This window comes from Oncorhynchus nerka, linkage group LG21 (genome assembly GCF_034236695.1).
Source record: "Oncorhynchus nerka isolate Pitt River linkage group LG21, Oner_Uvic_2.0, whole genome shotgun sequence".
NCBI classification, from domain to species: Eukaryota; Metazoa; Chordata; class Actinopteri; order Salmoniformes; family Salmonidae; genus Oncorhynchus; species Oncorhynchus nerka.
This window is the reverse complement of record NC_088416.1, coordinates 22,233,814-22,256,619: the sequence shown is the minus strand read 5'-3', so window position 1 is coordinate 22,256,619 and position 22,806 is coordinate 22,233,814. Positions and strand designations below refer to the sequence as shown.

The following is a 22,806-nucleotide window of genomic DNA, read 5'->3' as shown; positions in this document are numbered from 1 at the left end:
TTAGAGAGTGTGTGTACTATGTGTGTGTTCAGGTGTTGTGGTCGTGTTGGTGCTTGCCCTGCTTGTATGGCAGCAGGTGAAACCAGTCTAACCTCATCAGTAACAGGTCTGTGGAGTGCGTTTCTAGAGAGAGGATCATGAAGCCTTAGCTCTGTCAGACTCACCATGGTCACCTGCCTGACACTTTCACACACACTCAGGACCCCTGGATGTTTGGTGAGAACTCTGCTGTGTGTGTGTGTGCGTGTGTGTGTGTGCCACTGTTTGTTTTAGTGTTTGTATGTGTGAATTCATGACTTAGCGTGAGGGGGGGGGGTCAGTGTCAAATTAATGTTCAATTGCAGCTGTTTTATTCTGGTCTGCCTGGCTGGCGACGGGGCTGCTGGAGTGAAGCGGCAGCCTGTTGCGCTCTCTCTCTCTCTCTCTCTCTCTCTCTCGTTCTGCTCTCGCAGTTGTTCCACTGCGTCTGCTCAACTTTATCCCATGTCCTCTCGATTTTGCTGGAGAGGGCGAGAACAGGAGAGAACAGGAGAGAAAAGGAGAGAGAAACTGTGTGGGTGGGTACAGTGGTGGAGCATGTGTTTTCTTTGTGTTTGAAATCAGACTTTTTGGGGGGCTGAGCGGCGGGAGGTGGGGGGGTTGTTGTGTGTGAGTTGAGTGCCGGGATCATAGTGGTGTCACTGTGCCTGTGTCTCTTTCACACATACACCAAGCGCCACTCAACTCCCTCTACAATCACAGGGCAGGACAGAGCCACAGGGACCTGCTGTTGAATTTAGGCCTACCACATCATCAGCCTACAGTTGAAAACTCCATCCGGACTTCAAGAGTGGAGCACGGTGTCGGGGGCCCGGCCCTCAGTGTTCACATTGTACATGTTGGATGTTGTGTGTGTGTTTTTGGCTCTCTGTCAGAAAAGTGGATTTTGAGTGACAGATTGGAATGGATCCCACGGAGCGGAGGGCAGAAAGGAGGGAACAGAGGAGTGAGAGCGCGAACAAGGGACAGAGACGGAACGAAGGACGAATTGGTAGAAGTGAAGCCGGACAACGAGCTGGAGGCTGACAAAAGGAGGAAAGAGAGAGAGAGAGAGTCAGGAAGAGAGAGACAAAGAGAGAGAGGGAGGGAGGGAGGAGAGACAGAGGAGCCAGCCCTCTAGCTGTGACAGTTTGTGTGTTAGGGGGGTTGACAGACAGAGTGGCTTTGTGTCCTGCTGAACACCGCTGGACAGGACACTGCTGTGCTGAGAGAGCAGAGGCACTGTCAGTTAGTCTGTCAGTCGCTTTGTCAGTCAGTCAGTCAGTCAGACCGTCTGTCTGTCTGTAGGGAAACCAGACCTCTCTGCTACCACACACACTCCGGCGTACATCTGCTTTCCAGGACTTCGTTGATATCTTCTCAGGGCACAGGACGCCCCACCACGGCCCCCGCCAGCGTGTGTGTGAGTGTGTGTGAGTGTGTGTGCCTTGGAAAGCTCCTTTACGTCCTTGGAGGTCAGGAGTTTGAGACTGGGATATGGGACTAAAAGCAGGTATCTTTGGAGACGTGCCAGCATCGGGATGAGAGGAACACAGAGGAGAACAGGGGACTAGACTGAACTGGTTGGAACTATTGGTTGATTTTTTTCTTCAGGGATGATCTTGGCCCATCTGAAGAGCTACTACTCAGCCCTCTTGGTTTCTGCTTTTACTGCTTGTTTTATCTCCATGGATTGGTGCTGACAGTAGGACTTGGCCAGAGAGGATGCGTGTGTTACTCTGACACCTGCGTCGTTTACTGTAAAATAGCGTGTTTGTGCGATAGTGTCAAGACTTTGCCCCCTCGTGTGTGTGTGTGTGGCCCATGTTGGCATCAGGTCGGCCCGTGTCGGGTAATCTCTGCGCCCCAATGCCCGCGGCTATGCCCCCCTACCCTACTCTTCCAGCTGAGTCAGAGTGGTGCTTCCAGAATCCCGTAGGGGTGGACTGTAGTGCCGCCGAGCCTCGCTGCATCTGGTTGGCAGTGCTGCGTGGTGCCCCCTTGCCCTCACCTTCGCCCCCCACCATGAGGCCAGTCCTGGTCGGCAATGGGCACGGCTGCACCAGCAGGGCCCTGCAACGTTCTCACCAGCCCAGGGTAAGGACTGTGCCCAGTGCCCACCACACCTGTGGGCAGGGAGTCTGTAAAGGTGGAGGTTTGTGGGTCTACCTCAGAATCTCAGTCCATAGCGTTATGTGGAACTGGTGTTTTGCTAATTGCGCAGTGTGTATGCTTGCTTGTGTGTTTGTGTGTCAGCGAGAGAGAGCTTCTCCTAATGTGTTTTCTCCATGTCTGTCAAAGGAGGTTGGTGGCACCGTAATTGGGGAAGACGGGCTCGTGGCAACGGCTGGAACGGAATGAGTGGTTTCCATGTGTTGGATGCCATTCCATTCGCTCCGTTCCAGACGTTATTAAGAGCTGTCCTCCCCACAGCAGCCTCCACTGGTGTCTGGCAGTGTGATGCTGAATGTGAGCGGCAATAATGCGGTAATCATTAAGCATCAGCTATAGTTGTGTTGTCCTCTTCCCCCTGAAGGGGCGGTACTAATTAGTGAGTTAAGGCAGGCGAAGGGGCTTCTTATGTGGCAGTTAAGGGGGGGGGGGGCAATGCGCCCTCCGGGCCTGCAGAATTCAGGGCATCTCTCATCCATGTGCACTCGTGTGTGTGTGTGTGCGTGTGTACGTGTGTGTGTGTGTGTGTGTTGAAGCGCAGTGTGTGTTTGCTCTCTCTCTCTGTCTCTCTCTCAGACACACAGTTGAGAGATGGCGACTTGGGGAATGTGGGCAGGCAGGGGAAAGAGCGGCCAGGCTATAGTATATGGACACAGCTGGCGTAAACACACTGTCTGTGTACAGTAATGGCCTCTCGCAATACTGTGGACAGCATCAGTCCTGGAATCTCAGCCATCTCCCTCTGTAATTGTGTTGACCAGGATAGTATAACACCAGTAATGAGCACAGCATCAGTCCTGGAATCTCAGCCAGCTCCCTCTGTAATTGTGTTGACCAGGATAGTAACACCAGTGCAACAGTATGTGGCTAAGGCCAGTTAAATGCCACAGCGATGATGTCATTCTAATGTTGCTCTAATGGCCAGGTTGGTGAGGCCTTAACGCACATCACTCTCAGTATCTCTCTCTGACGGGACTAGACACATTTAGATCCATCCAGTAGCCTGTTAGACTTTACTGTTGCCTGTATGCCACTGGGTGTGGGCCTTTAAGGAGCGTTTGGGTTATTATGGTTAGGATCTGTGGATGTATGCTGAACAAAAATACAAAACGCAGCACGCAACAATTTCAACGATTTCACTGAGCTACAGTTCACTTGGCAGCCAGGCCCCGCCACAAAATGGCTTTATTACAGACATGGGACTAACTTTTTACATGATGCGTTTTATGTTTTTGTTCAGTGTAGACTAAAAGCTCAGGTTCGGCAAACAATAAGAAGATACTTATACAGATAGTTAAGTTGTGCTGTCCTCTGCCTCTCCAGTCCTACCTATTTCCCCCCGGGGTGTAGGTTAGAGACTGTTTTTGGGAGGATGGAGGGGGGGGTTACTGGAGATTCATATTCAGCGGAGTTGCTCAAGGAGAAAACCCTGTTTAACTGATGTGACATCAACTGACTTGATCTGACAGAGGGCTCGGACAGGTTCTTGAGCAAACAAACACACACACACACACTCACACACACAACACACAGACTGAGGAATTCAGGCGGTTGTGTAAAAGACAGAGACGTTATTCTTGAAGCTGTGCGTCAGGTATGCTGAACGACCGTTTATCCTCTATTGTGAAATACTGTTTGTGCTTAAAGAGGCTGTCATGGTGCGGCCCGGCCTTTCGTCTGTACCGACAAAACAGTCAGACGTTGGCTGTCATGCTAGTTTGAACTAGGATGCATTCCGGCTTGGAGAGGAGCCGGAGGAGAGACAACGATACAGGTGGGAGGGCCTTTGATATTACAGTAGATGATGTGGTCGCATCCCCGGGTTTTTTCCTGACGACCTGATCTGACCAGGAAGAACTATTGACCCTTAAAGTAGCAGTACTTAATCACTTCAGTTTGTGTCCCTTTCTCTTCTCCCGTCCCCCATACACCCATCCGTCCAGCTCTCAGACCAGTGCTACGGAGCGGACAGTGGGTCTCTGGATTAAAAGCGTGTCAGCGTTTGTAACCTCTCTGTAAAGCTCCACTTTTCAAACGGGATGCAGCTCTCAGCTGTTTGAAAGACCATTGTTCCCCCAGTGGCACTAGCGCCGGGCGCCAGTGTGTGTTTGTGCATTCCTTTCCTTTCCTGCATCAATTTCAATCACTCTGAACTAATTCTATAGCTTGATAATCACTTCATAACTGTGTCATCTTTAGGCTGGTGATGTCGTGGTTCATACGAACATGGCTCACATTAACACCATCATCCCAGAAACCCTAGACCCACTCCAGTTTGCATACCACACCAACAGATCCATAGATGATGCACTCCACACTGCCCTTTCCCACCTGGACAAAACAAACACCTATGTGAGAATGCTGTTCGTTGACTACAGCTCAGCGTTCAACACCATAGTGCCCTCAGAGCTCATCAATAAGCTAAGGACCCTGGGACTAAACACCTCCCTCTGCAATTGGATCCGGGACTTCCTGATGGGCCGCCCCCCAGGTGGTAAGGGTATGTAACAACATATCCGCCACGTTGATCCTCAACACGGGGGCCCCTCAGGGGTGCGTGCCCAGTCCCCTCTTGTACTCCCGGTTCACTCATGACTGCAAGGCCAGGCACGACTCCAAAATCATCATTGAGTTTGCCAATGACACAACAGGGGTAGGCCTGATCACCAACAATGATGAGACAGCCTATAGGGAGGAGGTCAGAGACCTGGCAGTGTGGTGCCAGGACAAGAACCTCTCACTCAATGTGATCAAGACAAAGGAGATGATTGTGAACTGCAGGAAAAAGAGTACCGAGCACGCCCCCATTCTCATCAATGGGGCTGTAGTGGAGCAGGTTGAGAGCTTCAAGTTCCTTGGTGTCCACATCACCAACAAGCTAACATGGTCCAAGCACACCAAGACAGTCATGAAGAGGGCACGACAAAACGTATTCCTCCTCAGGAGACTGAAAATATTTGCCATGGGCCCTCAGATCCTCAAAGGGTTCTACAGCTGCACCATTGAGAGCATCTTGACTGGTTGCATCACTGCCTGGTATGGCAACTGCTCGGCCTCCGACCACAAGGCACTACAGAGGGTAGTGCGAACGGGCCAGTACATCACTGGGGCCAAGCTTCCTGCCATCCAGTCCCTCTATACCAGGCTGTGTCAGAGGAAGGCCCTAAAAATGGTCAAAGACTCCAGGCACCCTAGTCATAGACTGTTCTCTCTGCTACCGCACGGCAAGCGGTACCGGAGCACCAAGTCTAGGTCCAAGAGGCTTCTATAAACAGCTTCTACCTCCAAGCCATAAGACTCCTGAACGTCTAATCAAATGGCTACCCAGACTATCTGCACCCCCCCTCCCCCTCTTTTACACGGCTGCTACTCTCTGTTGTTATCTTCTATGCATAGTCACTTTAATAACTCTACCTACATGTACATATTACCTCAACTAATCGGTGCCCCCGCACTTTGACTCTGTACCGGTTTCCCCTGTATATAACCTCGCTATTGTATTTTACTGCTGCTCTTTAATGACTTGTTACTTTTATTTCTTATTCTTATCCGTATTTTTTTAAACTGCATTGTTGGTTAGGGGCTCGTAAGTAAGCATTTCACTGTAAGGTCTACTACACCTGTTGTATTCGGCGCATGTGAGTAATAAAGTTTGATTTGATGTCGTGGAGAGTTGGACACCTGTCTGCTACCCACCACAATAGAAAACAACGTGGATGTGGTTATATAGACTAATAGGAATGATGGGAAATATTGTGTATGGTTTCCTGGGGGCCCCATGTGGCATTTTAATAAGAGTTTTCATTATGGTGCCTGTAGATGTGATAATTAGCCTAATTAATGGCATGTGGCTTAATTTGCATATCACGATTAGCCTATTCATGTGAGCTTGTCCTACTATATAACTACTGCTGTACACACATTTTCTGTTCATATACTGTCCATACTGTCTTTACACACCACTAGATGTATATGCAGTACATTTGTATACATATGTATATATATTTATATTCTTGTCGCTGACATTGCTCATTCTGATATCTTAATTTCTTTATTTTTCTGAATTAATTGTGTATTTCTGTATTATTGCTAGGTATTACTGCACTGTTGGCGCTAGAAGCACAAGCATTTGCGATAGCATCTGCAGATCTGTGTACACGGCCAATACACTTTGATTTGATTTGAGATATCTAGGCATTTCAGAGAACTTGCAGAGTGAAATGCCAGTCGTCTGAAATGCCAAATGTTCCCCTTTTGGATTGGCTAGACTGGAGAAAGGTTTCCTCATCTAGAAGGTTGGTGAGAGAGTGGCCATGGAAAGGAGAGTCCAGACTAGACTATCAGGTGTAGCCTAAATACAGTCTGGTTTTACATAAGCTGAGAGACAGATGTAAGTTTAACCAATGTTGTTAGATCTCATGTCTGGAGTGTAACCTAGAGTCTGGAGTGTAACCTAGAGTCTGGAGTGTAACCTAGAGTCTGGAGTGTAACCTAGAGTCTGGAGTGTAACCTAGAGTCTGGAGTGTAACCTAGAGTCTGGAGTGTAACCTACTGTAGTTAGATGGAGACTAGTGGGGTCGGGGGGAGGGGGGGTAGTGGAGAATAGCCAGGCAGTCACAGACGTCCCACACACTCAGGGACAGGCAGGCAGGCTGACAGGCAGTGGGAATCATCTCTGGCCCAGAGCTCCAGTCTCTGTGTGTTTGGGGTAATCACAGGGTTTGGTATTCCGAGCGCCGGGAGGGGCTGTGCGGTTAAAACCAGCGTGCTGGAACCTGTCTCGCACTTGGCCCAGCCTGCTCTCACTCCATTCCTCTCCACTCGCTCCTTCCCTCTCTCTATCATTCTCTTCTTTCCCTCGCTCTCCTCACCCCCCTCCTTGCCAGGCCCCGTCAGTATGTGTTTCAACATGTCTCAATCCAACCGCTCCCTCTGTGGAATTCCCTCTGGCTAGTCTCTTTCTTTCTCTCTTCAGATCTTAAGCCTACTCTTTCATTTTCACTCTCCCTTTATTTTCCTCCCTTGTCTTCCCCCCCCCCACTTTCATGCATCTCTCATTTAAACGTTCTCCCTTGTTATTCTCATGTTATTCTCATGCCTCTCGTCTGTTCATGTGAGAATTTCTTGGGCATTGTGAAACGGTGAGCACACGGTTACATCAGCGGCTATATGGAGAGCTGTGCATCGAGCGGGAAAGAGGAGAGGAGGACAAAGAGAGGATGTGTTGTAAAGGTCACTCCAGCTGGATCATATGGCAAGAATGTATATGTGATGATGGTGGAAGGGAGGAGAAGGGAGAGCGGTAGAATGGTAGGAAGAACAGAGGAGAGAGGTACTGTATTGTAGACACAAGGGATATTGAGAGAGCTGACCCCCTGTGGTTTTTTATTTCTGGGTGCTCTGTATGCCTGGTTATCCCTCCTCTACGGTACCATATTTCCTGTCCCCAGCCTGCCACTTCCTGTTGTTGAGCGGGCCGGGTGATTGGCCCTGCGAGGTCAGAGTGTGTGGAGGGGGGAGGGGGCACAGGAAGGGAAATACGGTGCCTTCCAAAAGTATTCACCCCCCTTGGCATTTTTCCTATTTTGTTGCATTGCAACCTGTAATTTAAATGGATTTTTATTTGGATTTCATGTAATGGACATACACAAAATAGTCTAAATTGGTGAAGTGAAAGTAAAAAATAACTTGTTTAAAACAATTCCCCCCCAAAATTAACGGAAAAGTGGTGCGTGCATATGCATTCACACCCTTTGCTATGAAGACCCTAAATAATATCTTGTGCAACCAATTACCTTCAGAAGTCACATAATTAGTTAAATAATGTCCACCTGTGTACAATCTAAGTGTCACATGATCTGTCACATGATCACAGTATATATACACCTGTTCTGAAAGGCCCCAGATTCTGCAACACCACTAAGCAAGGGGCACCACCAAGCAAGCGGCACCATGAAGACAAAGGAGCTCTCCAAACAGGTCAGGGACAAAGTTATGGAGAAGTACAGATCGGGATTGGGTTATAAAAAATATCTGAAACTTTGAACATCCCACGGAGCACCATTTAAATCCATTATTATAAAATGGAAAGAATATGGCACCACAACAAACCTGCCAAGAGAGGGCTGCCCACCAAACTCACGGACCAGGCAAGGAGGGCATTAATCAGAGGCGACAAAGAGACCAAAGATAACCCCGAAGGTGCTGCAAAGCTCCACAGCGGAGATGGGAGTATCTGTCCATAGGACAATTTTAAGCCATACACTCCACAGAGCTGGGCTTTATGGAAGAGTGGCCAGAAAAAAAGCCATTGCCGTAAGAAAGAAAATAAGAAAACACGTTTGGTGTTCGCCAAAAGGCATGTGGGAGACTCCCCAAACATATGGAAGAAGGTTCTCTGGTCAGATGAGATGACAATTTAGCTTTTTGGCCATCAAGGAAAACGCTATGTCTGGTGCAAACCCAACACCTCTCATCACCCCGAGAACAACATCCCCACAGGGAAGCATGGTGGTGGCAGCATCATGCTGTGGATATGTTTTTCAGCGGCAGGGACTGGGAAACTGGTCAGAATTGGAGGAATGATGGATGGCGCTAAATACAGGGAAATTCTTGAGGATAAACTGTTTCAGTCTTCAAGAAATTTGAGACTGGGACGGAGGTTCACCTTCCAGCAGGACAATGTCTCTAAGAATACTGCTAAAGCAACACTCGAGTGGTTTAAGAGGAAACATTAAATGTCTTGGAATGGCCTAGTCAAAGCCCAGACCTCAATCCAATTGAGAATCTGTGGTATGACTTAAAGATTGTTGTACACCAGCAGAACCCATCCAACTTGAAGGAGCTGGAGCAGTTTTTTTATTGAAGAATGGGCAAAAATCCCAGTGCCTAGATGTGCCAAGTTTATAGAGACATAACCCAAGAGATTTGCAGCTGTAATTGCTGCAAAAGGTGGTTCTGCAAAGTATTAACTTTGGGGGGGAACAGTTATGCACGCTCATGTTTTCAGTTTTTTTGTCTTATTTCTTGTTTGTTTCACACAAAACATTTTTTTTGCATCTTCAAAGTGGTAGGTATGTTGTGGGAATCAAATGATACAACCCCCCCCCAAATCTATTTTAATTCCAGGTTGTAAGGCAACAAAATAGGAAAAATGCCAAGGGGGTGAATACTTTCGCACGCCACTGTATAGGGTTTGTGTTGGGGGTTAACCCCTTCCACACATGGGAACTAACCTATATGAATAGGGATACATTGACATGTTTTTACAGAAGAAATATGAAAAGCATATGCATAACCATGGTAGCAAATAAAAGGGAACAGTTTGGAGATTATGGGAACATTATTAGGCTAAAGGTGAGAACCATTCGTCTGACACAAGACTGAATACAAACATTACACTATTGATTTTATGTGCATTTTACATTTAATGTACTTTTTCCCACATTTGTTGATAACGAAATCTGATAATACTCTGAATACATTCAGTAACATGATAAGAATATTCTTAGAGAATGTGGGGTAGGTACAACATAAGATTGCAAGGGTTTGAGTGAGAGGACCAACTGGTGTCTCCAAGTGGCCACACACCACTTCAAAGTGTGCACAGTTCCAAAGTAATTTTAATGCCATTTTATGACTCAAAGAACAGTCTTCAACTATAAAGTGTTTTTTTTAAGCTCTCCTAGCTGTGCTGTTGAGGAACTAGAGCAAGTACACTTGTATTTTTTTTTTTGGAACACAACCCTGCATCCCCACGATCCCACAATTACCGTTGTTTACGCAATCCAAAAATGGTCCATTATAAATCCCAAATGGAAATGTGAAGTGCACATTTGGACCTACGGGTGTTTTGTCTTGCTTGTATGACGCCAAAACGGTATTTATTATAACTTTCAACCTCTCATCTTTCGAAATACATCGGGACCTCTTCATTTACAGCACTTCCCTCATTCAGACGACAACAACATTTGCAAAAGTTGCCCAATTAGCGGGAGAGACTTCATCACGTGGCGCACGTAGTTCAGAACGTCTGACAGTCAAAACCCTTAAAGCGATGTGAAGTGGAGACCCTGGGCTCTGATGTCATGTATAGCTTGTTATGGTACAGCCACTGCATTCCAATATAGGCGCTTATCAGTGGTCAAATCTGCCATTTTCAACCCGTATACTGGTACGAGTATAAAGTGCTAACACACACACACACACACACACACTCAGAGTGGAGAGTCAGGAGGAGAGACACCGGTACAATTAAGTAACTGTTCTTCCATAGAGAAGAGTCAATAGGTATTTTGACCAAACAAGCTAATCTACATTTAGGAAGGCTGTGTCTCCCTCCCATCCCTGTTTGGTCAAGTGGTTGTGTTTGAAATGTGGGTTGTGGCAGCAGCATCAAAGTGTTAGTTCTCGCATGTATCTGTCATGTTTGGTATTTTCCTTCTTTGGGGAAAATGAGTGGAAATCTACTCTGAATCACCCTGACCCTTTCACAGCACTCTGGTGCACTATGACCTGACCAAGGTCAAACCTGATTGGTTACAGGCATTCCTTAATTGTCTAGAGTTCCATCCTGAGCATTCCTGAGTGTGCTAGGAATGTAACCCCCCCCGCTCCACACCGTCTAGACTTGGGCTCTTCCTGACAGCGGTAACCCCCCAGGACCCCCTAGTGGTTTATGGGACATTGTTGTGGTGCTGGGTGCCATGTGGGGACTGCCTGGCCCTATGGGCCAGCCGTGCTCACCTCTCCTCATACTAGCATTAAAACATTTGGATACACACACACACACACACACACACACACACACACACACACACACACACACACACACATGTCCGCCAGTCTCCCAGGACAAAAACAGACACATTCCTATTCCTGCCTGCAGGGGAAGACTCTAATGAAGTAACCAGCAGCCCATTAAATGGTGATGTCACTCTGGGGTTTCTCTTGTTGTTATGGCTCCAAATATAGCATGGATCTGTGCCAGTTCCATAAAGTTCTGAAACTTTTTCCTGGGAATACTTGGTGGAAGGAGGAACTGGTTAAATACTAATGGAGTGTTGACCGTTGGAGGGGTGACATAAGTGATTGTTTTGGGGATATTAGCTGAGTCTCACATGTTTTTATTCTCTCTCTGTTCAACAGGCAAAGGGGTGGAGAGATGGGCTCTCCTCGGCAGGCGACAATCCTCGGCCTGCGATGGGGGCGCGAGGAGAGGGCGTCGGCGTTGGCTGGCAAGGCCCCCGGACGCTACTACTCCAGAAGAACTCACAGGGCTTCGGCTTCACGCTGCGCCACTTCATCGTCTACCCACCAGAGTCTGCCCTGCACACCAGCCTCAAGGTACCACCACTGGACAAGACAACATAGGGCTTTAAAAAGAGTAATCCACTCAAATCTACAAATTCCTGATTTACATTGTTAAATAACGCTAATATCTAATCGCAACATATGTTGTGAGGAAAAATGTATAACAAATTAGGAAGGAAAAAAATTATACTTGTCGAAATCTGCAGAGATCAAGTCGCCTACAAAACCCATAATGCAATGCTCTCTCCAGAAAGGCTGGCTGGCTAGCTAGGCAGCTAGCTAGAAAAAATTGCTACACACCATAATACCAAAGTCAATATCAGCATGTAAAGTTAGTTACAGTAGCTAGTTGTAAAATCCCAGAAACAAACTGCACTATCAATTTTGGCATTTTATTAGGATTCCCATTATCTGTTGCGAAAGCAGCAGCTATTCTTCCTGGGGTCCACACAAAACATGAAACAAGACATAATACAGAACATGAATAGACAAGAACAGCTCAAGGACAGAACTACATCCATTTAAACATGGGGCATACGTAGTCTACATATCAGTACATACACACAAACTATCTAGGTCAAATAGGGGAGAGGCGTTGTGCCGTGAGGTGTTGCTTTATTTAGGAGTTACAATATCACCGTGTTCGACCTGGTAGAGATGGCTTTTCTAGCTGAAAGCTGTGCGAGTCTGGCTGCTATGGCAACTCGCAGGGAGACTAGAGGAGAAAACAGGTTGGTGCCATGGTAGTTGAAGGAAGAAAATATATTAAAGAGACGGTGCATGTTATGAAAGGTTCTCCTCTCCAGTGATGAGAACCGTATCTTGATGAAGTATCACGTCACATTTCATCTCTAGGGTGGATTATCCCTTTAAGACTGAGCCAATCATATCACACGGGCAGCTAGGCGGAGTCAATCAGATCACTGGAGCTGTAAGGGGGCAGTAAGACGGGACCAATCAGATCACAGGGCAGGAAGGTCGTAGGTCGATCCGAACATAGGAGCAGTAAGGTCAAGAGAATCAGGACACAATGGGGGGGGGGGGGAGCCAAGCATAGCCAATTAAATGCAGGGACTGAACAAGCATAGCCAATTAAAGTGTTGGGGTAGACTCATATGAGTTAATCAGATTAGGGACATAGACAGATGGATACCATAAGAAGAGCCATGTCATTAGAGTAGAGATGGATAAACAAGCGAAGGACAGAAGGGGATGCAACTCCGGTGATACACAACCTCCATACTCCTTCCTGTATGACCGATTTAAGGAGAGAGAGAGAGAGTGCCATTGGCAGCCTGTTTTACCGTCTGTGGACAGACAAAGCTACCACTGCCCGTGTTTCCTTTTTCCAAAAGGAGGGCACTGCTGTAAGAAACGGTACAGGGGCAGCAACCGTGTTTTACTGAAATATATGTTCTGTCTTAACTATGCAGCCATTCAGCATCATAGATAACAATCTCCTCAGAAAAAGAATCTCCCCGGTGGGTGTTTTTGTTTTGTTCTCTGAGGTGTGGGGGAAGACAGAGCTACAGATGTGAAATAGAGGGACGGGGAGGGGGACAGGGGGGGGGGGGGGTTACAGCCAGCCGAAACAAGGGCCCTATTATGATGAACCCCCTCCCCCCTTCAGCCCCCAGCCCAGCAGCTGCAGTAAGGACAGGACACAGTGGGTGCGTTCCAAAAAAATGGGACCCTATTCCCTATATAGTGTACTACTTTAGACCACAGCCCAACGGGCCCTGGTTAAAAGTAGTGCACTATAAAGGAATAGGGTGCCATTTGAGAGACACCCAGTGTCAATAGGCTCTGTTGTCCTGGCCTGCCTGGTACCACTCTCACATTACCCCCAGCCTGGACCGACAGTGCCATGCCCTCTACCAGGACCACCACGGACAATGGGCCCACTGCTGCCTGCACTGTCCTGTCCCCAGGGTCACATGCTGCTTTGAGGGGCAGCGAGTGGCACAGAGAAACCAGCCCTCTGTCCCTACCCATCTGAAGGGGCCTCAGGGGTGACTGCCCCTCATTTAGGGCCCCATCAAAGACCTGTATGATGTGACTCCCTTCATCATGGACACATGCCTGATGATTGTCCAAACGGAGATAGCAGTGCATGCATGACAGCTGTCCCTAACCCGACATCTATATCCACAGGGAGAGAGATCATCTGAGAGAGATGTAGAGATGAGGATAGTACACCTCCATCTCTCGGTCCTCAGCCCCACCCCAGGCCCGCGTGTGTCCAGACAGGGGTGGTCAGCTCAGCTGGGGAGCGTCCCTGGCTCCTGGCTCTATTCTGGGGCGGCAGCCCTCTTTTCTCTGGCCATAAACCCACACTATTGTCTGTGGAGTCAGGAATGAGCCCACTCAGCTCTGCCTAAAGCCAGGCAGGAGCCAGTCAGTCCACCCTGCCCCTCACTCACCCCAAACTGTCCACTCAGCTCAGTGTGTGTGTGTGTGTGTGTGTGTGCTTGCGTGTGCGCGTCTACATCAGTCTATCACCCTATCAAACAGCACCTATGATAGACAGACTGTGTGCTCAGTGCTGCCCTCGTCTGTCTGACGCAGACAACTACACGTGTTTGGCTCTGTGTATGACATCACCACCTGCAGACAGTCAAACCCGTCTGAGTGTCTCTGCTGTGTGTGTGCTGAACGTTAGGTGCTCATAAACCAGAACAGGTCTGTTTGTCTGAGAGACCTGGCTGGGATACCAATGAAGTCACTCCTCACATACTAATCAGCTTGTAAAAGAAGAGCTACAAGGTTGAACTGCCATTTGTTTTGCGAAGAGACAGACACTGCATGAGCGAGAGTTTAGGGGACTATGAGCGTTTGGCAGCTTCCATTCACACAAAATAACGCACGTGCACACCAGAGGAGGCTGTTGGGAGGAGCTAGAGGAGGATATGTTAGACTGTTGCATTTATTCCATTCCAGCCGTTACAATGAGCCCATCCTCCTATAGCTCCCCCCACCAGCCTCCTCTGGTGTGCACGTGCGGTTGTTAGTGTGAATGGAAGCTGTCAAACGCTCAGAGTGTCCCCTGAGCTCTTGTTCATGCACAGTGTCTGTGGTGCACAGAGATACACTTCTGTTGTACACTAGTTTAAGGTGTCATGGCTGTTTCCTCACCCAACTCCACCCTTCCTAATATCCGTGTCATTCTGGTTTCCTGGAAAGAGGTGGACGTTCTGTGAACAGGTGTTTAGGTTGCCATGGCACTTTGTTCCCTGGGCAACATTGTCTGTATGGGCCTGGATATCAGTGTTGATGTGGTTTTTCATTGTCTTCACAGGACGAGGAGAACGGGAATGGGAAGGGTAAGTCACCTCCCTCCGTCTACACCATCACCACTAGACTCTGGTCTCTCGATGACGTCACCGCCACTCGAGCCACTTGGACCTGTGCATAGAGTTGTCCTTTTATTGAGTCTCAGTTGGATTATTGGCGGTATTTATGTTCACGTCATATTGATGTGCATCGTATATTCCCACTAGACTCACACTGGTTGAATCAACTTTGTGTCCACGTCATTTCAAAGAGACTCGGTTGAACCAACATTGAATAGACGATGAATTGACGTCTTTGCCCAGTGGGCAATGATGTATTCAATAGTTATCACCAGTTCCTAGTTAATCAATTGAAGAATGAAGTGACAGTAACGTACTACATGTTCCATGTAGGGAGAAGTAGATTGGAGCCAATGGACACCATATTTGTCAAGAATGTGAGAGAGCGAGGTCCCGCTCACCAGGGTGGCTTGTGTACAGGTAAGGAAAATGTCTGTCTGAAAGAGAACGAGAGGGACGGGAGATTGAGTGTGTGCGGGAACTGTCTGATTTGCAATGGAATTAAACCTAAGAGCATCAGACATGATCACACATAGATGATGAGAGGGAGCGGGAGTCAGGTGCTGACAACGATTCAACAAGGATACTAACCAGACCATGTTCAGCAAAAACACACACACATTAAAGTTGCATTATTGTCTTAGGAAATTAGTAATGATACTGATGAGAACAGAATGACACAGACTGACAAATACCCAGCAAACGATTTCCTGTTGTGTCTTGCAGGCTAAGCTGGGCAGCATTCCTCTCCCTGCAGCCCAGCCAAGCTAAACCATTACTCCTATATGAATATATACGCATAGTCTCAAACACACACACACACTTGCACCACCAAAACACATCCACACACTAACACATAACGAATGACTCGGATACAAGCATTTTGCCTCAGGCTTATGATCCGGTATGTCAACACACGACAAACCCCTAGGTGACACCTTGTCCTTCCCGACTTCACAGCACCTACTGCAAGCACATAGTTTTATATTTCCTTACACAAATCCCCAGTGCCTACCAAACTCCCCTCTCAGCCATCCCATACCCATCCCCCAGCAGGAAGTCTGGGTCTGGGGTCTCCCTCTGCTGGTGTCCTGTGTCTGGGGGGTGGAGCGGTTGCTCCCTTTTTATTTTGTAATTGAGAGTGTATCACTGAATATCTGTGCAGTGTTTGGTCCTACTGTGATTTAAATATGTATGTATGTGTGTTGCAGGGGATCGGCTGGTGAAGGTGAATGGAGAGAGTGTCCTGGGGAAAACTTACTCCCAGGTGATCGCCCTCATACAGAACAGGTAAGAGCCACTGTACTGCGTGTGCGTGTGTGTGTGCGTGTGTGTGCGTGTGTGTGCGTGTGTGTGCGTGTGTGTGTAAAATGCATTCGGAAAGTATTCAGACCCCTTGACTTTTTCCACATTTTTGTTACGTTACAGCCTTATTCTAAAATGGATTAAATAGTTTTTTTCCCCTCATCAATCTACACACCCATAAAGTTTTTTTTAGAAATGTGTTCAATCCATGTCAATCAGTTTAGATAAAGGGGAGGAGACCGATTAAATAATTATTTTTAAGACTTGAGACATGGATTGTGTGTGTGTGCTATTCAGAGGGTGAATAAAAAATATATTGAAATATAACATTTACATAAGTATTCAGACCATTTATTCAGTATTTTGTTGAAGCACCTTTGGCAGCGATTACAGCGTCGAGTCTTCTTGGGTATGATGCTACAAGCTTGGCACACCTGTATTTGGGGAGCTTCTCCCATTCTTCTCTGCAGATCCCCTCAAGCTCTGTCAGGCTGAATGGGGAGCATCACTGCACAGCTATTTTCAGGTCTCTTCAGCGATTTTCAAGTCCGGGCTCTGGCTGGGCCACTCAAGGACATTCAGAGACTTGCCCCGAAGCCACTCCTGCATTGTCTTGACTGTGTGCTTAGGGTTGTTGTCCTGTTGGAAGGTGAACCTTCACCCCAGTCTGAGGTCCTGAGCTCTCTGGAGCAGGTTTTCATTAAGGATATCTCTGTACTTTGCTCCGTTCATCTTTCCCTCGATCCTGACTAGTCTCCCAGTCCCTGCAGCTGAAAAACATCTCCACCGCATGATGCTGCCACCACCACCATGCTTCACCATAGGGATGGTGCCAGGTTTCCTCCAGACGTGATGCTTGGCATTCAGGCCAAATAGTTCAATCTTGGTTTCATCAGACTAGAGAATCTTGGTTCATCAGAGCAGAGAATCTTGTTTTCCATGGTCTGAGAGTCCTTTAGGTGCCTTTTGGCAAACTCCAAGCGGGCTGTCATGTGCATTTTACTGAGGAGTGTCTTTTGTCTGGCCACTCTACCATAAAGGCCTGATTGGTGGAGTGCTGCAGAGATTTGATTTGATTTGGATCTCTTTTAGTCCTAATTTGGAGTTTCCAAGAGTCCTTAAACATTAAAATACAATAATACTACATAATACAAGCACATTTTCACATATAACACACTGTTACAAACAGACATAATACACTAACATATATATTGATTCTTCATCTACCATAGTCCAGCACAACTTTCCTATGTATTATATTGAAATGGTTTTAATGTATTGTTTAAATGTATATATTGAAAGGTTTCTAGTTTGCTCAGTTAAATGATTACATTTCTTTATTGCTCTAAATCGAAAAGTTATTTTGCCGATTTCTCTTTTCTGTCTGGATAACACAATCTATGGACAATCTGTTCCTAGTATTAACTGAATATCTGTCTCTTACCAACTGAATACCGTTGGGAATAGAGTTTGGCTGTTTTACACCTACAAACCTGCCATTATCCATAGCATTGAGCCACTGGTCAGTCATGTCAACCAATGCAGTGGTAGTGGAATGTTTTTTGCGATAAGTATACTGATTGGATGTAATCAGATCATTCTTTTCCATGTACTCCCATATTTGTCTACTCACAATACCCTCCAATATCTTACTGAGTGAAGGGAGCTAATTGGGGTAATGGGTTCTTTGCTGTCTTTCGGAATAGAACACAGTTTAGCATGCTTCCATACATTTGCCAACATCCCTGTTCCAGTGACCAAATAAATATGTATTTCAGTGGAGCTGCAATCTGGGGAGCAGCATACTGAAGTAAAAAATTGTCCATAAGACCATAACCTGTAGATTTACCATCAGGTAATGACTTCAATACGTTTAACACCTCCTCTACTGACACCATTTGTAGACTAAAAGAGCAGGTCTTGTTGCTCATAATATGATCATCAATCCATTGGACGATAGCTTGTTTGGAAGAATGTGTGTTTACATTATTGCTCAGTAAATTAATTGTCTTTGTAAAAAAAATCTGCAAAATGATTGGCAATGTCAGCTGGTTTTGTTATTGTTCTTCCGTCAACCTCCACACTAGATGGGCATGATGATATAGATGTACCAAGTAAGCCCTTAACTGTATTCCATACCTTTTTAGAATCATTTTTACAATCAATAAAAGCATTGCTGTAAAATATTTGTTCTTAGATTCAATGCATGATGATCCATTACCTCAGTGAGCGAATCAATAAAACATTCTGTAGCGTGATTTAAATCATCCTCTAGATACATCAGCTCCCAGGTTACAGCAGCCAAATCATTTTGAAATAGCTCATGATTAAATGTTTAAAAATGTCTGTTGACCACAATCCTTGGGGGTTTCCTTGGAACCTTGGTGTTCATGGTTATGGTCACAATATTATGGTCTGTCCAGCCCACTGGCATTGATCTGGCTTTTAAGCATTGCAATGGTATATTACAGAAAATCAGATCAATGCATGTGTCTGAACGATGACCCAACTTAGTTGATGATCTAGTAGTATCATTAACCATTTGTTTCAAACCACAGTTCTCAGCATATCTCATCAATGTAGTTCTATTCGAATGATTATGATCCTTGAAATGTATATTAAAATCACCCAAGATAAATACATCTCTGTTGCTATCTGTGGCCTGGTCAAACCCAGTGCATAAGTCATCCAGATAGGACACCTTAAAGCTAGGAGGTTTATACACACATCCTACCAATATGGCTGCCTGGTGAGGCAGATGTACTTGAGCCCATAGTGCCTCTATTTGACATACATTAAGATCATCACTCCTCTTAAAGGGTATATGATTCTGAATTTACAGTGCTACACCCCTACCATTCCTATTCCTGTCCCTTCTCAGTAGACTATATCCTTGAATGTTAATTTGCCCATTTACAGATGCATCTAAATGTGTTTCGGTCAAAGCCAAAATATGAATATTATTTATGTTGACCAAGTTAAAAACCTTCTTATGGCTGAAATCCCGTTAACGGGATCGATATGACAACAGCCAGTGAAAGTGCAGGGCGCCAAATTAAAAACAACAAAAATCTTATAATTACAATTCCTCAAACATACAAGTATCTTATACCGTTTTAAAGATAGAATTCTCGTTAATCCAGCCACAGTGTCTGATTTCAAAAAGGCTTTACAGCGAAAGCACCACAAACGATTGTTAGGTCACCACCAAGCCACAAAAAAACACAGTCCTTTTTCCAGCCAAAGATAGGAGTCACAAAAAGCACAAATAGAGATAAAATGAATCACTAACCTTTGATAATCTTCATCAGATGACACTCATAGGACTTCATGTTACACAATACATGTATGTTTTGTTTGATAAAGTTCATATTTATATAAAAGAATCTGAGTTTACATTGGCGCATTACGTTCAGTAGTTCCAAAAACATCCAGTGATTTTGCATAGCCACATCAATTTACAGAAATACTCATCATAAATGTTGATGACAATACAAGTGTTACACATGGACTTATAGCTATACTTCTCCTTAATGCAACCACTGTGTCAGATTTCAAAAAAGCTTTACGGAAAAAGCAAACCATGCAATAATCGGAGAACAGCGCTCAGAAAACAAATACATTTATCCGCCATGTTGGAGTCAACAGAAATCAGAAATAACATTATAAATATTTACTTACCTTTGATGATCTTCATCCAGAATGCACTCCCAGGAATCCTAGGTCCACAATAAATGTTTGATTTGTTCGATAATGTCCATCATTTATGTCCAAATAGCTACTTTTGTTAGGGCATTTAGTCACAAATCCAAACGCGTGCAGGTCCAGCCGAAAGTCGGACGAAATGTTCAAAAAGTTATATTACAGGTCGTAGAAATATTTCAAACTAAGTATAGAATCAATCTTTAGGATGTTTTTATCATAAATCTTCAATAACGTTCCAACCGGAGAATTCCTATGTCTGTAGAAACGCAATGGAATGCAGGTCGCTCTCATGTGAAATGCGCGTGACCAGCGTGTGGCTCTCTGCCAGACACCTGACCCATTCAGCTCTCATTCGACCTCACTTCACAGTAGAAGTCTCAAACCAGTTACATACACCTTAGCCAAATACATTTAAACTCTGTATTTCACAATTCCTGACATTTAATCCTAGTAAAAATGACCTGCCTTAGGACAGTTAGGATCACCACTTTATTTTAAGAATGTGAAATGTCATAATAATAGTAGAGAATTATTTATTTCAGCTTTTATTTTTTTCATCACATTCCCAGTGGGTCAGAAGTTTACATACTCTCAAATAGTATTTGGTAGCATTGCCTTTAAATTGTTTAACTTGGGTCAAATGTTTTGGGTAGCCTTCCACAAGCTTCCCACAATAAGTTGGGTGAATTTTGGCCCATTCCTCCTGACAGAGCTGGTGTAACTGAGTCAGGTTTGTAGGCCTCCTTGCTCACACATGCCTTTTCAGTTCTGCCCACAAATTTCCTATACGGTTGAGGTCAGGGCTTTGTGATGGCCACTCCAATACCTTGACTTTGTTGTTCTTAAGCCATTTTGCCACAACTTTAGAAGTATGCTTGGGGTCATTGTCCATTTGGAAGACCCATTTGCGACCAAGCTTTAACTTCCTGACTGATGTCTTGAGATGATGCTTCAATATATCCACATAATTTGCCCTCCCAATGATGCCATCTATTTTGTGAAGTGCACCAGTCCCTCCTGTAGAAAAGCACCCCCACAACATGATGCTGCCACCCCCCTGCTTCACGGTTGGGATGGTGTTCTTCGGCTTGTAAGCCTCCCCCTTTTCCTCCAAACATAACGATGGCCATTATGGCCAAAAAGTTATATTTTTGTTTCATCAGACCAGAGGACATTTCTCCAAAAAGTACAATCTTTGTCCCCATGTGCAGTTGCAAACCGTAGTCTGGCTTTTTTATGGCGGTTTGTGATTGGAATTGTGATACAGTGAATTATAAGTGAAATAATCTGTCTGTAAACAATTGTTGGAAAAATTACTTGTGACATGCACAAAGTAGAAGTCCTAACCGAAACAAAACTATAGCTTGTTAACAAGACATTTGTGGAGTGGTTGAAAAACAAGTTTTAATGACTCCAACCTAAGTGTATGTAAACTTCCGCCTTCAACTGTACATTAACCTATATGCAGCCCTTTCCTTGTCATGTGGAGATCAATAGAGCATTACATTTACATTTAAGTCATTTAGCAGACGCTCTTATCCAGAGCGACTTACAAATTGGTGCGTTCACCTTAAGACATCCAGTGGAACAGCCACTTTACAATAGTGCATCTAAATCTTTTAAGGGGGGTGAGAAGGATTACTTTATCCTATCCTAGGTATTCCTTAAAGAGGTGGGGTTTCAGGTGTCTCCGGAAGGTGGTGATTGACTCCGCTGTCCTGGCGTCGTGAGGGAGTTTGTTCCACCATTGGGGGGCCAGAGCAGCGAACAGTTTTGACTGGGCTGCGCGGGAACTGTACTTCCTCAGTGGTAGGAAGGCGAGCAGGCCAGAGGTGGATGAACGCAGTGCCCTTGTTTGGGTGTAGGGCCTGATCAGAGCCTGGAGGTACTGAGGTGCCGTTCCCCTCACAGCTCCGTAGGCAAGCACCATGGTCTTGTAGCGGATGCGAGCTTCAACTGGAAGCCAGTGGAGAGAGCGGAGGAGCGGGGTGACGTGAGAGAACTTGGGAAGGTTGAACACCAGACGGGCTGCAGCGTTCTGGATGAGTTGTAGGGGTTTAATGGCACAGGCAGGGAGCCCAGCCAACAGCGAGTTGCAGTAATCCAGACGGGAGATGACAAGTGCCTGGATTAGGACCTGCGCCGCTTCCTGTGTGAGGCAGGGTCGTACTCTGCGGATGTTGTAGAGCATGAACCTACAGGAACGGGCCACCGCCTTGATGTTAGTTGAGAACGACAGGGTGTTGTCCAGGATCACGCCAAGGTTCTTAGCGCTCTGGGAGGAGGACACAATGGAGTTGTCAACCGTGATGGCGAGATCATGGAACGGGCAGTCCTTCCCGGGAGGAAGAGCAGCTCCGTCCTGCCGAGGTTCAGCTTGAGGTGGTGATCCGTCATCCACACTGATATGTCTGCCAGACATGCAGAGATGCGATTCGCCACCTGGTCATCAGAAGGGGAAAGGAGAAGATTAATTGTGTGTCGTCTGCATAGCAATGATAGGAGAGACCATGTGAGGTTATGACAGAGCCAAGTGACTTGGTGTATAGCGAGAATAGGAGAGGGCCTAGAACAGAGCCCTGGGGGACGCCAGTGGTGAGAGCGCGTGGTGAGGAGACAGATTCTCGCCACGCCACCTGGTAGGAGCGACCTGTCAGGTAGGACGCAATCCAAGCGTGGGTCGCGCCGGAGATGCCCAACTCGGAGAGGGTGGAGAGGAGGATCTGATGGTTCACAGTATCGAAGGCAGCCGATAGGTCTAGAAGGATGAGAGCAGAGGAGAGAGAGTTAGCTTTAGGAGTGCGGAGCGCCTCCGTGATACAGAGAAGAGCAGTCTCAGTTGAATGACTAGTCTTGAAACCTGACTGATTAGCATGTATTCATTATAGTTGAAGTTGTTATAATACACTACAACACACAAACTCCAATTTGAACATTGAAT

The 22,806-nt window shown here is 46.1% G+C and overlaps 1 protein-coding gene across 1 annotated transcript in view; it reads left to right on the top strand.

Annotated features, from left to right (window-relative positions):
• The first annotated feature begins 734 nt into the window (after positions 1-734).
• The window catches only part of LOC115104087 (rho GTPase-activating protein 23-like), a 48,001-nt gene continuing 25,929 nt past the window's right edge, over positions 735-22,806 (top strand). Inside the window, 5 exon segments of the mRNA XM_029625284.2 lie at positions 735-2,115; positions 11,338-11,535; positions 14,801-14,825; positions 15,189-15,275; positions 16,067-16,145. Of these exon segments, the coding sequence (XP_029481144.2) occupies positions 1,843-2,115; positions 11,338-11,535; positions 14,801-14,825; positions 15,189-15,275; positions 16,067-16,145 (662 nt within the window). The 5' untranslated portion in view covers positions 735-1,842.